Genomic DNA, 19,900 nt, shown 5'->3' with positions numbered 1-19,900 from the left:
AATAAACTGAATTTCTACACAAACTGAAATACAGTGCATAATTGCATGGTTAGATCGAGATTTTGAAGGGCCATTGGTCCATAACTTCCTGGTTCCCGAGCACTTCATTTAGGGGGTACTCCAATGATGTGCTGGGGAATCCTTCTGGGAAGTTCCAGGTAAATGTTTAACCAGCAATTGCCCAGAAATGCTTGCCGGATTCTCCGACATCCCAACGGGGGGGTGGGGGGGGGGGGCAGCATGAATCCTGCCCCCGCCGGCTGCCGAAATCTCCAGCACCGGGTATTTGGCGGGGGCGGGAATCACGCCACGCCAGTCGGTGGCTGCTGGCAGCGCCCCCCACCCCCGTGATTCTTCGGCATGAGCTGGGCCAAGTGGCCGCCTGGTTTTTTTTGCCAGTCCCGCCGCGTAAATTAGAGTAGGTCCTTACTGGCGGGACCTGGCGGCATGGGCGGCCTCCGGGGTCCTTGGGTGGGCGCGGGGGATTTGGCCCTGGGAGGTGCTCCCATGGTGGCCTGGCCCGCGATTGGGGCCCACCGATCTGTGGGCGGGTCTGTGCCATGGGGGGGCACTCTATTCCTCAGCGTCAGCTGCTGTGATCCTCCGCCATGGCCGATGCGGAGAAGATTCCCCCCTCCCGCGCATGTGCTGGGGTGACGCCAGCACACGCTGGTGCTCCTGCGCATGCGCCAACTCGTGCCAGCTGGCAGAGGCCCTTCGGCGCTGGTTCGCATGGCGCCAAGCCCCTTCCTACCGGCCGCGGCGGCGCAAACCACTCCGGTGCCGACGTAGCCCGTGAAGGTGCGGCGGGTTCCGCATCTTTGGGGCGGCCTGTCCCAGAGTGGTTCACGCCGCTCCTCGGTGCCGGGACCCCTGTCCCACCGGGTAGGGGAGAATCCCGCCCGCTAACTTGCCCTGGAAACTACGCTGGGCAGGGATCCACTAACTGCAGATGGTTCCGCCAGTGTTACCCTGATAGTTACTCTGAAAGAGTTTGAAGGGGGAGAAAATCGCTTTTAACTCCACAGTAACTATTTAAATACCATAATGAATATGCTTAAAACCCTCATCTATGCTTCATTTACATTACCAGTGGAATCAGTATCGTGACCTGCACGCATAGGTCCTATGAATTTACTGCATCATGCTGCACAGAAAGGCTAATCAGCCCACAGTGTCTATACCGGCACTTGGAAGGTGTTATCTAAATAATCCCATACCCTCCTGGTGAATCGTTCGCTTTTATATAGATATATGTAATTTAAATGCACAATTCCACTGATTGGAACAAAACAGTGTCAGTTTCAGAACAAATTATTTTAAAAAGAGAAATAGTTATATAGTGAGTATAGATGAAGGGATAACCAAAGACTTTCTAAAACAGGTAATAGAAGCCTCACCAGCGTTATCATAATAATGTATCTAATTGCATCGCAGGGTCATGTAGTAACAAAAGCTTCTCCAACCTGCTCAATAAGATCAGGATTGATCTGGTTATGGTCTTAACTCCACTTTCCTGCCTACTCCCCATACCCCTTGACTCTCCGAGATGTTAGGAAGAAAAAACGTATTCCAAAATAGGGAAAAAAAAGAGACACGGTGGTCGGAACTTTAAAAAAATAAGCAAATAAAAGCAAAATCCTGCAGATGCTGGCAATCTGAAATAACAATGCTGGAAAATTCAACAGGATTGGAAGCATCTGTGGAGAGAGAAATACAGAGGTAAGGTTTTGAATCTATACAATTCTTCTTCAGAGCTAAAGAGAGGGAGAAATATGATGGATTTTATATTGTTTAAGAGCAGATGGAGCACAATAGAAGCTCAGTGATAGGTGGGATCTGGGAGAGATTGCACAAAGGTATTTAAGGCACAATGCAAAGGAAATGTTAATGGCAGAGTAAAGGAATATAGAATGTGCCGATAGTGGCATAAAGGTAAGATAACCAAAAGTGTTAATAGGTGAATAGGTAAGTTCTCAGTGAAAGCAAAACTTAAAAACAAGTGACAGATGGCCGTGTGTGTGTATGGGTGGGTGGGGGGAGTTAAACATTGCATTAAAATAGGGGTCAGGATAGTGGAGAAAGTCTACAATCGAAAGCTTTTGAACTCAATGTTAAGTCCACAACACGGCAAGATTCTCATCAGAAGATGTGGTGCCGTTCTTCCGATTTTGGGCTTCACTGGAACATTGCAGCAGGCCAAGGCCCGACATGTGGGCAGGTGAGTTGAAGCATCAGGATGTTGGGAGTCATGCTTGTGGACTGAGTGAAGGTGTTCCACAAAATTGTCACCTAGTCTGTGTTTCATCTCCCCAGTGCAGTGGAGACCACATTGGGAGCAGCGAATACAGTTGACCAAATTGAAGAAGGAGCAACTGCTTCACTGGAAATAAATATTTGGGGCCTTGGATAGTGAAGAGGGAGGAGGTAAAGGGGCAGGTGTTGCACCTTCTGATTTTTAAAAAATAGTTCTATTGAAGGCTTTTCAACAAAAATATCAATATACAGCATAACAAAGAATATCAGAAGAACATCGCATCAACCCAAGAAATAGCCATGACCCTCCAGCCTCCATAACACTGAGACCCAGCCACACCCCACCTTCCCCATTTAAACCCCCTTACCCTCCCCAAAAGCACCTCCTCCTTGATGACCCTTCACTCCTCCTTGAAGAAATCAATAAATGGTTTCCACCTCCAGCTGAATCCCTCTACCGATCGCCGCAGAACAAACTTGATCTTTTCCAACCTCAGAAACTCTGGCAGGTCGCTCACCCACACGCCCTGCCTTCAGCAGCGCTGAGTCCTGCCAGTATAACAAAATCCATCTCTGGGCTATCAGGGAGGCAAAGGCCTCTCTCCCCCCCTGTACTCCCGGGTCTTCCGACACACCAAATATCACCACCTCCAGTCTGGGGCCACCCCCACACCCAGAACCTCGGACATGTGTGGGGGGGGGGGGGGGGGGGGGGGGGGGGGAGACGGATTCTCTGTTGGTTGATGCTGAAATCGCGAAATGCGATTGGGCAAAGAATAGGTTCCGATGCCAAAATCGCAGTTGGCACCGATTTGACACAAAATCGCAATTCTCTGTCACCTCGACAGTGGTGTCAATATGGTCTGAAATGGACGTATAGTAAACACCGTTCTCCGGGGCCCCTGCGATTCTCCACCTCTAATGGGCCGAGTTCCTGATAGCGTGGTTCACTTGTGCTTTTAAAAATCAAGAAACTGGCATTGTGGCTGAGGGAGGAGAGAGAGAAGCCCGACTGTGAGCTACCGGGTCGGACATTGGCCAGGCTGGCTGGGGTGGGGGGGGAGGTGGCATGGCTGGGTGAGAAGGAGACAGTCCGTGGGGCCAGAGTCACCCCGCACAGGACTGGGGCAGTGTCCAAGCGCAGACCTCCATTGCTGCAGCCTGCGAGACAGCCATCTTGCTGAGCACCCCTCTGATCACCCGCCTCTGCCTCTGGTTCTTCAGACTGACACAGGCCGTATGGTTCCCCCCACCCCCGCACCCCACCCTCCGCCATACCCCGTCAAATTGGCCACCACCTGCCAGAGCATCAAGTGACCCATCCAGGACAACGTCCACCGTAACCTCTATGGGCACCGACGGGGCCAGGGGCGTGGAAATAGTGGGGGGTGGGGGGGTGGGTGGGAGACATGCGGGGGTTGAGCCCGAAGTGCCTACTGGGCCCTTTGGACCAGGTTGGACACGGGGGTCCGTACTAATATGCCGCTCTTTCAACCCCTGCAGGCAATGGATATTGGAATTGAACCAGAAATGGTGGCCTTCCAGCTAGTTTCCTGGGGGATGCCCTGTGGCTGTACGAGCTGGAGCTGCCCAAAGAGGAGGAAGCCACAGCAGCAGAGCATGCAGCAGCAGAGCGTGCCATTGAGGGACAGCAGGCAGCCACCCAGGATGGAGAGCCAACAGGCCAAGGCTGTGAAGGTGCCAAGGAAGCGCCGCATGAGGCCTCGCGAGAACTGGAAGTGTCTGTCATTTGAGAACCTGCCGAACTGGCCATGCTGTCGGAGACTCCGGCTGAGCAGGAAGACAGTGTGACATATCTGCCAGATCATGGTGCACTTGGCACCGTGGGGGTATGGGGGAGGATACCTGTTCCCAGTGGCTGGCAAGGTGACGGTTGCCCTGAACCTCTATACCACCTCTATTCAGGCGCCGAGGGGGGGGGACCTGTCCGGCATTTCACACCCCTTGGTGCACAAATGCATCTGCACCATCATGGAGGCCCTATATACCCAGTCGACTCAATACATCCACTTCAATGTGGACCGAGCCCACCAGGATACCCGGGCAACATGGTTCGCCACCATCGCCGTCATGTCATGGGACATGTCGGTTATCAATAGAATACATATCCCCCTACAAGCTCCTGCAGGTAACAGGCCGCTCTCCACAAACCGAACGGGGTTCCAATTAATGAACGTGCAGCTGCTATGTGACCATCAGCTGCGCATCATTCATGTCTGAACCCGATACCCAGGCAGTGTGCTTGGCACCTTCATCCTGGCACATTTGACAATTCATGACATTTACAAGAGCCCGCCCCCAGGCTGGGATTTGCCTCCTGGGTGATAGGGGTTATCCACGATGATTGTGACTGATGATGCCTATCCGGAGACCAGAGACCGATGCTGTGACCTGTTACAATGACACCCATGCAACAACCGTGGTCCGTGATCGAGCAGTCTTCGCCCTCCTGAAGAGGTGGTTCAGTTGCCTGGACCGCTCTGGTGGCGCCTTACAGTATGACGCTGAGAGGGCTGCCTGCATCATAGCAGCCTGCTGCATCCTCCACAACATCGCTCAGCAGAGGGGTGATAAGCTGGAGATGTGCGCACCAGGGCCAATGCACACAGGACGCTCTGATCTCCAGGCTCTCTGACTTGGGGTCAGGGGGATTGGCCAGGGGCACGGACACCCAATCCTTCTCCACCCCCAACCCGGCTGCACTCCCTCCGTGATACATACCTGCCGCACTACTGGGTGCGTGTGGGCTCTGGGTTGGCAGTAACACTGGGTCTGGTCTATGGGATGGAGGATAATGACAACCTGCTCTGCGATGAGCTCTGGTGCACCACATAATTTGGCAATGTCTGACTCCTACCCACGGTAGCACTTTCCAGTGTCTCCCTGGGTGATCCTGCATGCGAATTGGCCATTCCATCACACGGTCCCATCAGATCCCTGGGGTGATGGTAGTGGAGACGGTGGGGGGAGAGGGCAGGAAGCCTAGGCCACAACGTCTGACTATTCCACCTCCCCGCAACCCCGCCCTGGCCAGCCCAGACCAGTTCTTGGCCCTGACAGCCGGTATGGATGCCGGCATGTGGTGCATTATGTGGGGGTACCGCCACCCTCCGGGTTGGGACAAGGTCAGGTTATGGGTGTGTGGAGTGGAGTTAGTGCCAGGGGCACAGAGCTGCCTACTCACCCTGGGCACACCACTAGTTAGATCTTGCCATCCAGAAAAAGACCCATTCATCCAACTCTGTTTTCTGCCCATCAGTCAGTCTTCCGTCCAAACTAATAAATTACCCCAAATCCCATGTGATCTAACCTTGTGAATTAACCTTCAGTGCAGCACCTTATCAAACGCCTTCCAGAAGTCCAGATATACTACATCTACAGGATCATGTTTGATGGTGAGGTCAGGGGAGGTGGGAGGAAGTGTTTGAGAGTTGGTGCTCAGCGCCTGTGAGGTAGAGGTTAGTATGTCAGATGACAACAGCACCACCCTTGTCAAAAGGTTTGATAACAAAGTTAAGGTTGGACTTGAGAGAATGGAATTCAGCAAGGTCAGAGGAGACAGGTTGGAGTGGGTGAGAGGAGCAGAGAAATTGAAACGGCCAAGGACACACTGCCAGTCCTCAAAGGAAGGTTCAAGAGCAGATAGAAGGGCCCAGGCAGAGCTTGAACAATTGAACTTCAAGAAAGGCCATAAAGTGACTCGTGCCACCATCAACATATATACATAGCTATGTTTTCAAGTCTCGTGATATTTCACCAAGTAAATTAAAGCAATTCCTTACTTTAATTGCAGTGCAGTCTCTGTTCTCTTTTACACTTTGTGCTATACATCACTTGATCAGTGAAGTTGAACAGTTTGCTTAAATTAATATTTTCAGTAAGATAATTTATCCTCACCCTAATATTTAGTGTGTGCTTGGTCAAAGGCAGCTTTTTCCAATGTTACATTTATGGCATTTGCAACAAGTATAGCTTCTATAATCCATTCTTTATACCGAGTTCAATTTGTATTGTGTCACATTTATCCCATGGGTGGCACGGTAGCACAGTGGTTAGTACTGTTGCTTCATAGCGCCAGGGTTCAAGGTTTGATTCCCGGCTGGGGTCACTGTCTGTGCGGAGTCTGCACATTTTCCCTGTGTCTATGTGGGTTTCCTCCAGGTGTTCCGGTTTCCACCGAAAGACGTGCTGTTAGGTCATTTGGACACTCTGAATTCTCCCTCAGTGTACCCGCAGGCACCAGAGTGTGGCGACTAGGGGCTTTTCACAGTAACTTTGTTGCAGTGTTACTGTAAGCCTACTTGTGACAATAAAGATTATTAAAGACTATTATACATTAAAGATGATGGTTAGCACAAGCAGTCATAAAACACATTCATGAATGTTCGGATGAGAATTCTCATTATTTGATCGGTGTATCAAATTAGTCAACTTCATGCAGACAGTTAGCAAAGCGATACTGCGAGCAATTGGGAAGGCAAATGGTACTTTGGCCTTTATTACAAGGGTAGCACAATGGCACTGCTGCCTCACAGGGTGGGGCAGTGGGCCTGGGTAGGGTGCTCCATCAAGATGGTCAATGTAGACACAATGGGCTGAATTGCATTTTTTTGAACAGTAGGAATCCTGTGGTTCTATGGATTGGAGTACATGAATAAGGAAGTCTTGCTGCAGTTGTACAGAGCTTAGGTGAGACTACACCTGGAGTATTATGTGCAGTTTTGGTCTCTAAGGATATGCTTGCCAAGGGAAGGCAGTACAAGGAAGCTTCGCTAAATTGATTCCTGGGTTGAAAAAATGAAAATCGCTTATTGTCACAAGTAGGCTTCAATGAAGTTACTGTGAAAAGCCCCTAGTCGCCACATTAAGGGTTAAGGGGGTAGTCCTATAATTTGAGGCTGAGTAAATTTGAACTGTATGCTTCGAGGTTTAGAAGAATGAAAGGTGATCTCATTGAAACATAAAAGGTACTCAAAGAGCTTGAGAGGGCAGAAACTGAGAGATTGTTTTCTCTGGTTGGGAAACCTAGAACACGGGGACATAGTCACAGGATAAGGATCCAATTGTTTAAGACTGAAAAGAGGAGAAATTCAACACTCATGGGATTGGGAATCTTTAGAATTCTCTACCCCATCCGGTTGTGAATGCTTCCTTGTTTAGTATATTTAATGCTGGGAGAGGCAGATTTTTGGTGAATCAGAGATTTAAGGGATATGGAGATCAGGTAGGAAAATGGAATTGAGGCAGAAGTTCAGACATGATGCTGTCAAATGGTGGAGAAGGCTCCAAGGTAGTGTGGCACATTCCTGTTTCTTTTCCTTATGTGCTATCATTCACCATTTGCTGATTTCAGCTTCCTATAACGTTTGTTCCTTACTCAGCTGTTAAAATACTGTTCATATTCTATTTCTTTCATATTATTCATTCATGGGATGTGAGCACCCCTGACAAGGCTGGCATTTATTGCCCATTCCTAAATGATCTTGAGAAAGTGGCGTTGAGCTGCCTCCTTGAACTGTTGATATCCATGCAGTGTCGGTACTGATGGAACCATCAATTCAGCGAACACGTGTAGTTGGATCTGAACAGAGACTTTAATACACTTACAACAGAGCCAGCCTATTCGTCGTTGAACTCCAGATGAACTGCAGGCTGGCTCTAAGGCACTGATCTTTATACATCGGTCCCAGGGGGAGGAGTCCTGGGTGGAGCCAAGGGAGGAGCCCAGTACAAACTCTCGCGTACTCCCAGAGCGACTCCCCCTGGTGGTCGGATAGTGCAACTGCACTTACAATGGTGGATAGTGAACATATATATACACTGAGTTATATTGGCAACTATATACAGCATTGATCTTACAACGGGTAGATAACGAACATATATACATGGAGTGATATTGGCAACTATATATAGTGTGAATCGCATTCACCACAGGTACACCTATGGTGCTCAAAGGGATTGTTTATTCTACTTTTCTGTAGTTGTTTCATACAACTGACTCTCTTGCTTGCCCATTTCAGAAGGCTGTGGGTCTGGGGTTACATGTTGGGTTGTGTAATGACAGCATATCATAGGGGCTGTTTAGCACACTGGGCTAAATCGCTGGCTTTGAAAGCAGACCAAGCAGGCCAGCAGCACGGTTCGATTCCCGTAACAGGCACCGGAATGTTGTGACTAGGGGCTTTTCACAGTAACTTCATTCAAGTCTACTCGTGACAATAAGCGATTTTCATTTCATTTCATATAATCTTCCAGGATATTGTTCAAGGACATTAGTAAACTAGACCTTAGTGGGCCAGAGATTGAACTGGACCAGCCATATAAATACTGTGTCCACAAGAGCAGGCTGGGAATTCTGCAGTGAGGAACTCACCTCCTGTCACAGGTTAAGAGTGTGAAAGGATACTCCAACAACAACATTCAAGAAGTTTAATACCATCCAGCACAAACCAGCCCACGTGGTTGGCACCCCATCCACCACCTTCAGCATTCATTACTTGCACCCTTGATGCATAGTGGCAGCAGTGTGTATTGTTTACAAGATGGAGTGCAGCAACTCACCAAGGCTCCTTCGACTGCAGCTCCCAAACCCGTGACCTCTACCACTTAGAAGAGCCTCGGCAGTGGATGCATGGGAACACCACCACCTGCACGTTCCCCTCCAAGCCACACACCTTAGTACTATACCGCTGTACCTTCATAGCCCCTCCCTAACAGCACTGTAGGTGTACATACACCACACGTACTGCAGAGGTTGAAGGCAGCCCTTACCAACACCTTCTCCAGGATAGATAATAAATATTGGCCTAGCTAGTGATGTTCACATCCTGTAAAAGAATGAGAGAGAAAATGAGAGAGACCGGGGCGTTCTGAGGATTGGATGGGACACACAGTTGGAAATTGTGCATTGTTTGAACGTAACTACAACAGGCAGGCAAGAAATCCAAATACTCAAGTGACAGTGGCATGTTGATCGCCAGGGACGTTTAGTTTTGAAGACTTTTATTCAAGGTGTAGTAATTAAATCTAAATTCGCCCAGCTGCCGCGGTGAGATTTAAGTTTATGTCACCTATACATTCAGCAAGGCCTTTGGATTAGTAGTCCAGTGACACTTGGGACCTTGTTGCGCGGGAGGGACACTACTAAACTAGCCCTCGGGCAAAAATAGGGATATCCACTGCCAGTTTAAAAAAAGTTGAAATCGACTTGACGCGCTCTCTTGTCATGTTGAGATAAGATATAATTCCAAGAAGGTATCAGAGATAACCCGGAAAAAAAACTACCAACTCATTTACGGTGGCCTGGCCGGATACACTGTGCTCCCGACCAAACTGATAAGGCTGTTTTGAGAATAGGGCCGTGACTGCCTGCTGGAGCTTCAGATCGATTGCTGAAGCCTAATGCGCAGACACAAGATTAAAACGACTCGAAAAATTAAAAAAAAAGACATTGACGCCCAATTCAGCAAGAAAGGTTACAGAAGGATGTAAATGTTCCATAAATAAAAAAACGGAAATGTGCTCAGCAGTTTAGGCAGCATCCGTGGAGAGGGAGGCAATTCATTTTCAGTTCGGTGACCTTACTTTACGGTAATTATGCTTTTCTCTCCCTAGAATTTTATAGATGACCGACTGACCCTTCCGACGTCTTCTGTTCTTAATGGCGGATTTTCAGCATGCACGGTATTTTGCTTCTGTTGTTGGAGCAGGGATTGGGTTAGAACATAAAATAATCCAGTTTTCAAATTGCAAACGATCATGGAGGCAACTTCAAAGGTGCAAATGCGCGGATAGCGTTAAGAAAAGAAAATAAGAACGGTTGTGACCGAATAAAGATGCTGGAGGTTGGAAACGAGAGAATGTATTCATCAGATGAGATGTTTCTCCTTTCACTCGACTCAGGAATCCGAGATCTGTTGCACAATTTGGGCTGCTTCCTTGGAAATCTTTGGAAATAAACAGGTTGGTGGGTCTGTAATTCAAACCCACCCCCTTTGCATGTGTAGAACTGGGCACCCAAAATTGTCAATTGCTCTCTATTCCAAACAAGTGGTTTAGCAAAGATCGCGGGGTTTCCCAGAAAATACCACCTTTTTGGAGCAATATGTGCAGCCTAAAAGTAATAATGACTTTGTCGATTGTTGACTATTCAACGAAAACAGAGAGATGCGGAGAGGACAATGCGTAACATAACAGTATAGGTAGAATCAGTTGGTAAGATGTTAAAATGCATTTTGAATATATTGCTCAGACTACTTGTTAACTAACAAGAAATTCGAATCAACAATTTGTTTTGCCCTTCGCTCAACATAAGTGTTTGACTTATGTTGGATCTCATGGGGAAAGTTTCCACATGGATTCTATCATTCCTGCTTGAGGAACAACTGCGCCGAAATTCAATGCACAGCTATTCGAGATGTTCATTGAGGTTAGTGATGTTCCACGGAATTGTGACAGCCCCCACCCCCAGAAATACTACCTTCATATCTCCCATGAAAACAAACGAAGCAGGTGCTTTGTGACTTATACCAGAGGAAGTATTTAATGTGTTATTTAATGTTATAGTTATTCTCTTTAAGTCAACCCTCACAACTTGTGGGATGAAGGTTGGCGTCCACATGTTACTCTCGGACCTTTCGTAATTCAGTAATCAGGAAAAATTACATTTGTCTGTAAATTCGAAAAAGTTTGTTTTAATATCCGATATCAACTCAAATCCTAATTTCTCCTGAACGAGGCATGAGCGTGTAAAATATCACTGTGCCATGCTAAGAAAATAGCAATTTGATCAATTTCTTCTCAAAGACAAAAGAGACAATTGTGGTCCTCCGATAAAAGCAAATTACTGCGGATACTTGAATCTGCAGGATGCTGCCAGACCTGCTGAGAATTTCCAGCATTTTCTCTGTGGCCCTCCAAGCTGTATTTCAGGAAAGGGCGACAGCTGTAGTACGTTAGAAATTGCCTCAATTCATAGAACCCATACAGTGCCGAAGGAGGCTATTCGGCCCGTCGGGTCTGTACAAACTCTATGAGAGAGCACCCAAACTAGGCCCACTCCCCCGCTCTAGTCCCATAACCTCACTAACCTACACATCTTCGGACCACTAAAGGGCAATTTTCGCATAGCCAATCCCAGCCTACACATTTAGGACTGTAGGAGGAAACCAGAGCACTCGGAGGAAACACAGAAAGACATGGGGACGAAGTCCAAATCCCATACAGTCACCGGAAGAATGTACAAACTCCAAACAGCCACCCAAGCCTGGGGTCGAATTTCGGTCCCTGGCGCTGTGGGGCAGCAGTGCTAACCACTGCGCCACCGTGCCACCCATCCATAGACAAAATTTTGCTCTCGCTATAAGAAGAGCAAAACTTTCTTCCATAAACATGAGGGACACTTATAGGGGAACTGGGGCATTTTGACTTTATATAAGGAAGCATTTGCAAGAGCTGGGACCAGACGAAGCCTGTGAAGAATATAAGGGACTAGGAAGGAATTTAAGCAAGGAATCAGGAGGGTTAAAAGGAGTCTTGAAAAATAATTGGCAAACTAGATTGAGGAAAATCCCAAGGCTTTTTAAACATATACAACGAGCTAGAGGGTAGACCGGGAAAGGCCCACTCAAAGACAGGGGCGGGAATCTATGCATGGAGCCAGAGGAAATGGGCGAGGTACTGAATGAGTACTTTGCATCAGTATTCACCAAAGAGAAGCACTTGGTGGGCAATGAATCTGGGGAACGGTGTGTAGAAAGTCTAGGTCACATGGAGATCAATAAGGAGGATGTGCTGGGCATCTTGAAAAACGTTAAGGTAGATGTGTCCCCAGGGCCTGATAGGAACTCGCCCAGACTACTGAGGGAGACAAGGGAGGAAATTGCTGTGCCCTTGACAGAAATCTTTGCATCCTCACTGGCTACAGGTGGGATGCCAGAGGACTGGATAATAGATAAAATTGTTCCTTTGTTTAAGAAGGATAGCAAGGACAATACAGGAAATTACAGGCTGGTGACCCTTACGTCATTGGTAGGGAAGTTATGGGAGAGGATTCTTCGAGACAGGATTTTCCCCTGTTTGGAAGCAAGTGGACATATTAGCGAGCGGCAGCATGCTGTTGTGAAGAGGAGGCCATGTCTCACTAACTTGATTGAGTTTTTCGAGGAAGTGACAAAGGTGATTAATGATGGTAGGGTAGTGGATGTTGTCTACATGGACTTCAAAAAAAGCCTTTGACAAAGTCTCTCATGGAAGACTGGTACAGAAGGTGAAGTCACACGGGATCAGAGGTGAGCTGGCAAAATGGGTTCAGAACTGGCTTGATCATAGAAGACAGAGGGTAGCAGCAGAAAGGTGCTTTTCTGAATGGAAGGCTGTGACTAGTGGGGTGTTCAGAAGGGATCAGTGCTGGTACCTTTGCAGTTTGTAGTATATATAAATGATTTGGATGAAATGTAACTGGTCTGATTAGTAAGTTTGCGGATGACACAAAAGTTAGTGGAATTACAGATAGTGATGAGGACTGTCAGAGGATACAGCAGGATATAGATCGGTTGGAGACTTGGGCGGAGAGATGGCAGGTGGCATTTAATGCAGAAAAATGTGAGGTAATACATTTTAAAAAGTCTAATACAGGTGGGAAATATACAGTAAATGGCAGAACCCTTCGCACTATTGACAGGCAGAGGGATCTGGGTGTATAGGTCCACAGGCCACTGAAAGTGGCAATGCAGGTGGATAAGGTAGTTAAGAAGGCATTTGGCAAGCTTGCCTTCATCGGCCCAGGGCATTGAGTATAAAAATTGGCAAGTTATGCTGCAGCTGTATAGAACCTTAGTTAGGCCACACTTGGAATATAGTGTTCAATTCCGGACAGCACACTACCAGAAGAACGTGGAAGATTTGGAGAGGGGACAGAAGAGGTTTGCCAGGATGTTGCCTGGTATGGAGGGCATTAGCTATGAGGAAAGGTTGGATAAGCTTGGTTTGTTCTCACTGGAACAATGGAGGTTGAGGGGTGACCTGATAGAAATCTACAAAATTATGAGGCACATGAACAGAATGGATAGGCAGGAGCTTTTTACAAGGGTGGAAGAGTCAATTACTAGGGGACATTGGCTTAATGTGGAAGGGGCAAAGATTAGAGCAAATGTGTGGAGGTGGTTTTTTACACAGAGGATAGTGGGTGCCTGGAACCCGCTGCTGGAGGAGGTGCTGGGAAGCAGCTACGATAGTAATGTTCAAGGGGTGTCTTGTCAAATACATGAATATGATGGGAATAGAGGGACATGGACACCGGCAGTGTAGAAGGTTTTAGGTTAGACAAGCAGCATGGTTGGCACAGGCTTGGAGGGCCAAAGGGCCTGTTCTGGTGCTGTACATTTCTTTGTTCTTTGTTTTATGACTCTCTTTGCTACACATGACTTTGCTACACATGACTTTCAAAAGAAAGGGTGAAGATCATCAGAAGTATGTAAGAATTGTTGCAAGGTCTTTCAGAGCTTGCAAAAGAAAGTTTTGTCTGCTTTATTTGAATGAGTATTTACATTTGAATAGCACCTTAATGTATGCAATGTACAAGGTAAATAAGCAATTAAACACGCATAATCCAATTACCCTCCCAGGACCATGAGGGCAATTAGTCAAAATTAACCAGAGGTAAAGAAGCATTGATAGATAGATTACTAAAAGCTTGCTCAAATGGATAAGTTTTTAGGAAATGTTAAAGGAGCAGAGGTAGGGATATTAAGGGTGTGAATTCCTGAATTTAATGTTTATGCTGAAGGTGTACGTAGCGGTATTGTAAATGGTGGCAGTTGGTTGCATTCTTTTCTCTCAGATGAGCGGTCATGAGTTCAAGTCCCACTCCAGAAGTTTGAGTGCAATACGAAGGAAATGCTGCACTATCGGAGGTTCAGATAAGGCATTAAACCAAATGGTAACAAACTGTCTGCACACTCAGGTGGACAGAAAAGATCCCTTGAGCACAATTTGGAAGAGCAGTGGAGTTCTCCATTGCATCATGGTTAACATTTACCCCCTAATCTGCCATCGACTGAGATGAGGAGGAACTACTTCTCGCAGATGGTGACAATTTTCTGGAACTCGCTGCCCCATACTGTGGTGGAGTCTGAATCATCAAATTGTATAAATAAGGAGATAGATTTATTTCTGATTGTAAAAAGCAGATTAGCCAGACATGGGGAAAATGCAGGGAGGTGGATTTGAGACCAGGAAGAGATCAGTCATGTTCTGATTAAATGGCGGAGCAGGCTCGAAGGACTGACTCACCTAATTCTGCTCCTTATTCATATGTTCCAATCACAAAAATAGATTGCCCAGTTATTATCTCATTGCTGCCTCTTGAATTTTGCTCTACACAAATTGGGAGCCGTGTTTCTTACTTTCCATCAGTGACTTTGCTTCAAAAAAATACTGAATTATATAAATTGTGGGACACCCTGAGGTTCAGTAGAGCCAAATGTAAGATATAGACGTTATTTCTCCATTGGTCAGACAATGAAATGGCAGCAAGCCAGGGTTGGGTGAACTTGAAGAAACAGGGTCCAAATGAAAATATGTATTTTTAAATATTTCTTTATTCTCCTCCTTTTTCACATTTTCTCCCAAATTTACACCCACCAACAATAAACAATAATCAGTAACAAATAAGTCAATCCCCATATCAATAACAACGATCCCATCCTCCCACCAAACCCCAAACATTTGCCTACATGTTCACATAAACAAATGATAAAAAGGAATCCGGAATCACCCCAAGCCACCATTAACACCCATCGCCCCCTCCCCCCAACCCTCCCACCCACACGCCCCAACTAATGTTCGATGTTATCCAGTTCTTGAAAGTGCATAATGAATAATGCCCACGAATTGTAGAAACCTCCTATCCTTGCCCTCAGTTCAAACTTAACCTTCTCAAGAGTCAAGAATTCCAACAGGTCTCGCCGCCACGCCAGGGCAAAATATATGTTTTGATGCTGCCTACGCGCTGAGGACCCAGGTTCGATCCCGACCCTGGCTACTGTCCATGTGCAGTTTGCATGTTCTTGCCATGTCTGAGTGGGTTTCACCCCGACAACCCAAAGATATGCAGGTTAGGTGGATTGGCCAAGCTAAATTGCCCTTTAATTCGAAAAAAATAATTGGGTAGTCTAAATTTATAAAGAAAAAGAAAATAAGATTTGATAGGACTTACTTTCTTTGCAAATGTGAAAATGAATCACACTTAAACATTTTGTGGTGTTACCTATGGGTGATGCCTGTTTAACTTTGGCCAGGTGCATCGACTTTATGTGATTTGTCACAATTTGTCATACAAATGTTAAAGCAATTTTTTTGAGTAAACCTTTTCTCGAAGGAGAGATAAACAATTGGAATTATCTCCTCTGCCAGGTAGTCGAGTTAAAAATACAATTGGTCAGTAGGCTGGTCGAAGTGAAGCACAAATAGGGCAGCACGGTAGCATTGTGTAGCACAATGGCTTCACAGCTGCAGGGTCCCAGGTTTGATTCCGGCTTGGGTCACTGTCTGTGTGGAGTCTGCACATCCTCCCCATGTGGGCGTGGGTTTCCTTCGGGTGCTTCGGTTTCCTCACACAGTCCAAAGATGTGCAGGTTAGGTGGATTGGCCATGATAAATTGCCCTTGGTGTCCAAAATTGCCCTTAGTGTTATAGAACAGTACAGCACAGAACAGGCCCTTCGGCCCTCGATGTTGTGCCGAGAAATGATCACCCTACTCAAACCCACGTATCCACCCTATACCGTAACACAACCCCCCCCCCCCCCCCCCCCTTAACTTTACTTTTTTTTAGGACACTACGGGCAATTTAGCATTGCCAATCCACCTAACCCGCACATCTTTGGACTGTGGGAGGAAACCGGAGCACCCGGGGGAAACGCACGCACACACGGGGAGGACATGCAGACTCCGCACAGATAGTGACCCAGCCGGGAATCGAACCTGGGACCCTGGAGCTGTGAAGCATTTATGCTAACCACCATGCTACCGTGCTGCCCCTAATTTACACTTTTAGTGGTTCCACCACCTTAGCTCGGTCCTCCTGGGCCTCCCTCCTCTGCTGGTTGAACTTCTCATTCAAGAAGTCCACCAGTTGCTCCATCGACCACCGGGCAGGCAGAACAGGCCTTTTACCCTCCGCCATCTTGACCTGTGGCACACAAAGATTCTCCTGCTCCAACTGCTCCCTTCTTTACGGCCCACCTCTATTCCGTGGATCCATCCACCAGCCCCACCAGTGGGGTCTCGCTGTCTCCAATCACGTCTGCACCTTTTTTCATCAAAACGTCCTGGGTGGGGTTACTGGGTTATTGGGATAGGGTGGAGCTGTTGACCTTGGGTAAGGTGCTCTTTCCAAGAGCCGGTGCAGACTCGATGGGCCGAATGGTCTCCTTTTGCACTGTAAATTCTATGATTTATAGGATCTTCTTAAAGAGTTCAATGATTATTTCGGATCTGCAAGGAGCGTTATGGTGGGAGGTGATATGTATATCGATTGAAAGGTACTGAAATGCAATTGAGGCATTTAATGTAAAAGTGCGATCATACGTGACGTTTGGCCCATCTAGTCTGTGATATTTTATGGCAGGTTTGAAAAAAATACCAATGGGCAAACATGATTGCCATGGGGATATAAAAGTGGAATAAAGTGTTGGATGAAGCAAATTCTTCTTGTATATATGAAGTTCATCATATTTCCTGTGAAATTAAAAGGTGGTAAAACAAATTAACATATTCAAAGTAATACAGCCGTAATATTTGGAGTTTTTTTTCTATCTCATAATTTATATTTTGAGCTAACCCGCGAATTTTATTACAGACGATGTCACTGCTGCTACATCGAGAATGTTTCCTTCTGTTTCTCTCGTTGATCCAAGTGGCGACTTCCCAATGCCCGTCAGAGTGTAGCTGTTCCGGGACGATTCTGGACTGCAGCAACAATGGGCTGAATGGGGGCACATTGCCCACGCACATTGCGACCACCACCACTGAGATAAAATTGAACAACAACGCACTATCTTCCATCCCCAATGGCTTCTTTGACAGCCTGCAAAATCTGAGATCAGTTACATTGGGCGATAACCCGTGGACCTGTGATTGTAACATTTTGTACCTGAGATCCTGGCTTCTCAAACAGGAAGACCGATCCCAGTATAAGAACATAAGGTGCGCGTCGCCAGTGGAGCTCCAGGGGAGGCTGATCGTATATCTAACGGAGGACGAGATTGGCTCAAATTGCAAGGATTGGTATTGTGACATGGCTTTGATATGCCAGATCGGGCTCTTCGCTTTCATTCTCATTCAGGCCATTCTTCTGATATTTGTCATAATATTTCTAAAACGATTTGAAAAATTTTCGATGGAGGCAATTCGAGCACCGAAAGAAGATCATTTTCGAAATGCGATGTGAGAGGACTATTCACCCGGCCCAACGCCCTTCAGATTCAAGGGGGAATGCTTTTTCTCTGACATTCTTAACTGATCAATTTTCGCTACTTGCCATTTTTGCCTGTGTCAGAAATGAGGACAATGTTTCCGTTGTAAACATTCCTGGCAGCCACCATCATTTCTCCAGCAGCTCCACCGAGCTCATTCAGGAAAACTCCTGGAAATTCCAAGCCTTTGTCTTATTTGGTCCGAGATCTTATTAAAATGTACCGTGAATCCGGGATTAATTAGAGGGTTTTTGTACATTCTGTCTTCTGATTAATGGCGAGACTGTGTGAAGTTATATTTTAATAGTTAGGAAAAAGAAATCAAGACGCACGCACCCCGGTTTCATTATTTCGACGGGTTGGGGAAGTTAAATTGAACGATTAGTGTAATTAATACAAATATGCCGAGATACCCACTGGCAGCTACATCAAGATCACGGGTAATGCACGAGTGATGCCTGGCAGAAAATTAACCCAGTGCTGCAGCAATGAAGATCTTTGATAAAGCAGGAAAATTATTCCTAACGAAGAATTTTGGCTATCTAGTAATGTCCCCAAAACATTGGAATCTTTCTGGTGTTTACAACGTAAAGTTGGCAATGGTAATATTATAAAATGTACACTGTATTTTTGTATTTCGATTGCTTGCTGTTCTGCTGTTAACCGAGAAAACAATGCTCTGGTAATGTATTACTGAAATTAATATAGTTGTGTTTTTCCTAATGTTGAATATGTTGAGCAATGCCAAATATCGGTTATTTCGTAGTTGCTATCTCGTTGGAATCATCAATGGGAAATATGTGATGGAAACAATTGTAAAGTCAGAAAATTAATTACATTTTCTGTTTATCGCGTCCAGCCTTTTAATGTTGTAATATGTCAATGCTAATGATGTATCTATATAAAATGTTGCAAACCATGTTAAACCATATATCGCACCTAGAAGCGAAAACACTCCTCATTAATTTCTTAGATGTGGGGAGAGGAGGAATCCTGTCTGGATTTCTCCTCCTGCAATAGATACACGCCGAACACGTGACCTCCATATTTCGTGCAGTGAAGTTTCCCCTGATCGGTTGCGTCCTTCGCTGAGCAATGTAGCAAATCGTCCAGGGCATAATGGAGCGAGATCACTTCCACGATTTTTATTCTCTTTCGCTTCATCTTATACTCGATTTGTTTTGTTTTTCTGTTGTTTACGCTGCCTTTATGTTAACCAGCATCACCTCACATGAAAGTTATTCGGGCGACAGCTTGTGGTTCAGTCAAATCTGCTCCACAGCGGCACGGTTGGTGGACCGAAGGAAAATCTATTCCAACCGAACTCCCAAACACTGCTTGGAAACAAAATTGTTCACTGCCCCAACGCACGTTGGGTTATTCAGCCAAGTGGATGAAAATAAAATCGAACGCAGATACTAGGGGCTAATTATAGGTGGAGATGAAATAACTATAATGCAACCACAGATTGGGATTTGTAAAATCTCTCAATCTTTGTGGTCACAGCTCATTTGAAGTTGATCAATTATTGTTTTTGTAGAGAACGTAATGGGGCGCGTGGGGGGAGGGGGGCGTGATTTAGATACGGCTTTTAGCTGATGCATAAACGAGGTGATATCATTCTCAATCACACCTTTGAAACGTTTTTTGAAATACTGTAATGAGTAAAATCTTGCTTGTTCTGAATAAAGTTGAATAATTGCATGAAACCAATAGGCGTCATCTTCGAATCACTGGAGATTAGAATATTTAAAAAAAACAGAACGAACAGCGTTAGTGCCCATTGCACCGTTACTGGGATTAAGCAAAGAAGATGCCCATACTTTCTGACATGTTAATTGACAGGAATAGGAAGTTCAATCTGAAGGACATAACCAGACAATAGTGAATAAATACTGAGAAATAGTGCTGAGATGACACATGGTGGGTTTACAATCACAGCCACAGCCGCTTTGCTCGGTTTCCCCATAACCCCTGATCCCCTTATTGATCATAGAATTTACAGTGCAGAAGGATGCCATTCGCCACATCGAGTCTGCACCAGCTCTTGTAAAGAGCACCCACTTAAGGCCACACCTCCACCCCTTCCCCGTAACCCAGTAACCCCAACTAACCGAAGGGCAATTTAGCACAGCCAATCCACCTAAC

General features: G+C 46.2%; 1 protein-coding gene across 1 annotated transcript; it reads left to right on the top strand.

Annotated features, from left to right (window-relative positions):
* The first annotated feature begins 9,654 nt into the window (after positions 1–9,654).
* On the top strand, positions 9,655–19,461 carry gp1bb (glycoprotein Ib platelet subunit beta). The gene is made up of 2 exons (XM_038792898.1): positions 9,655–9,867; positions 17,137–19,461. Exon 2 carries the CDS (start codon positions 17,140–17,142, stop codon positions 17,725–17,727), a length of 588 nt encoding a protein of 195 aa, XP_038648826.1. The 5' UTR covers positions 9,655–9,867; positions 17,137–17,139; the 3' UTR covers positions 17,728–19,461.
* Positions 19,462–19,900: the final 439 nt, after the last annotated feature.

The sequence above is a fragment of the Scyliorhinus canicula genome, chromosome 1 (genome assembly GCF_902713615.1).
Source record: "Scyliorhinus canicula chromosome 1, sScyCan1.1, whole genome shotgun sequence".
Taxonomy (NCBI): Eukaryota; Metazoa; Chordata; class Chondrichthyes; order Carcharhiniformes; family Scyliorhinidae; genus Scyliorhinus; species Scyliorhinus canicula.
The sequence above is the reverse complement of the archived record's forward strand: the minus strand, read 5'-3'. Positions and strand labels throughout refer to the sequence as shown.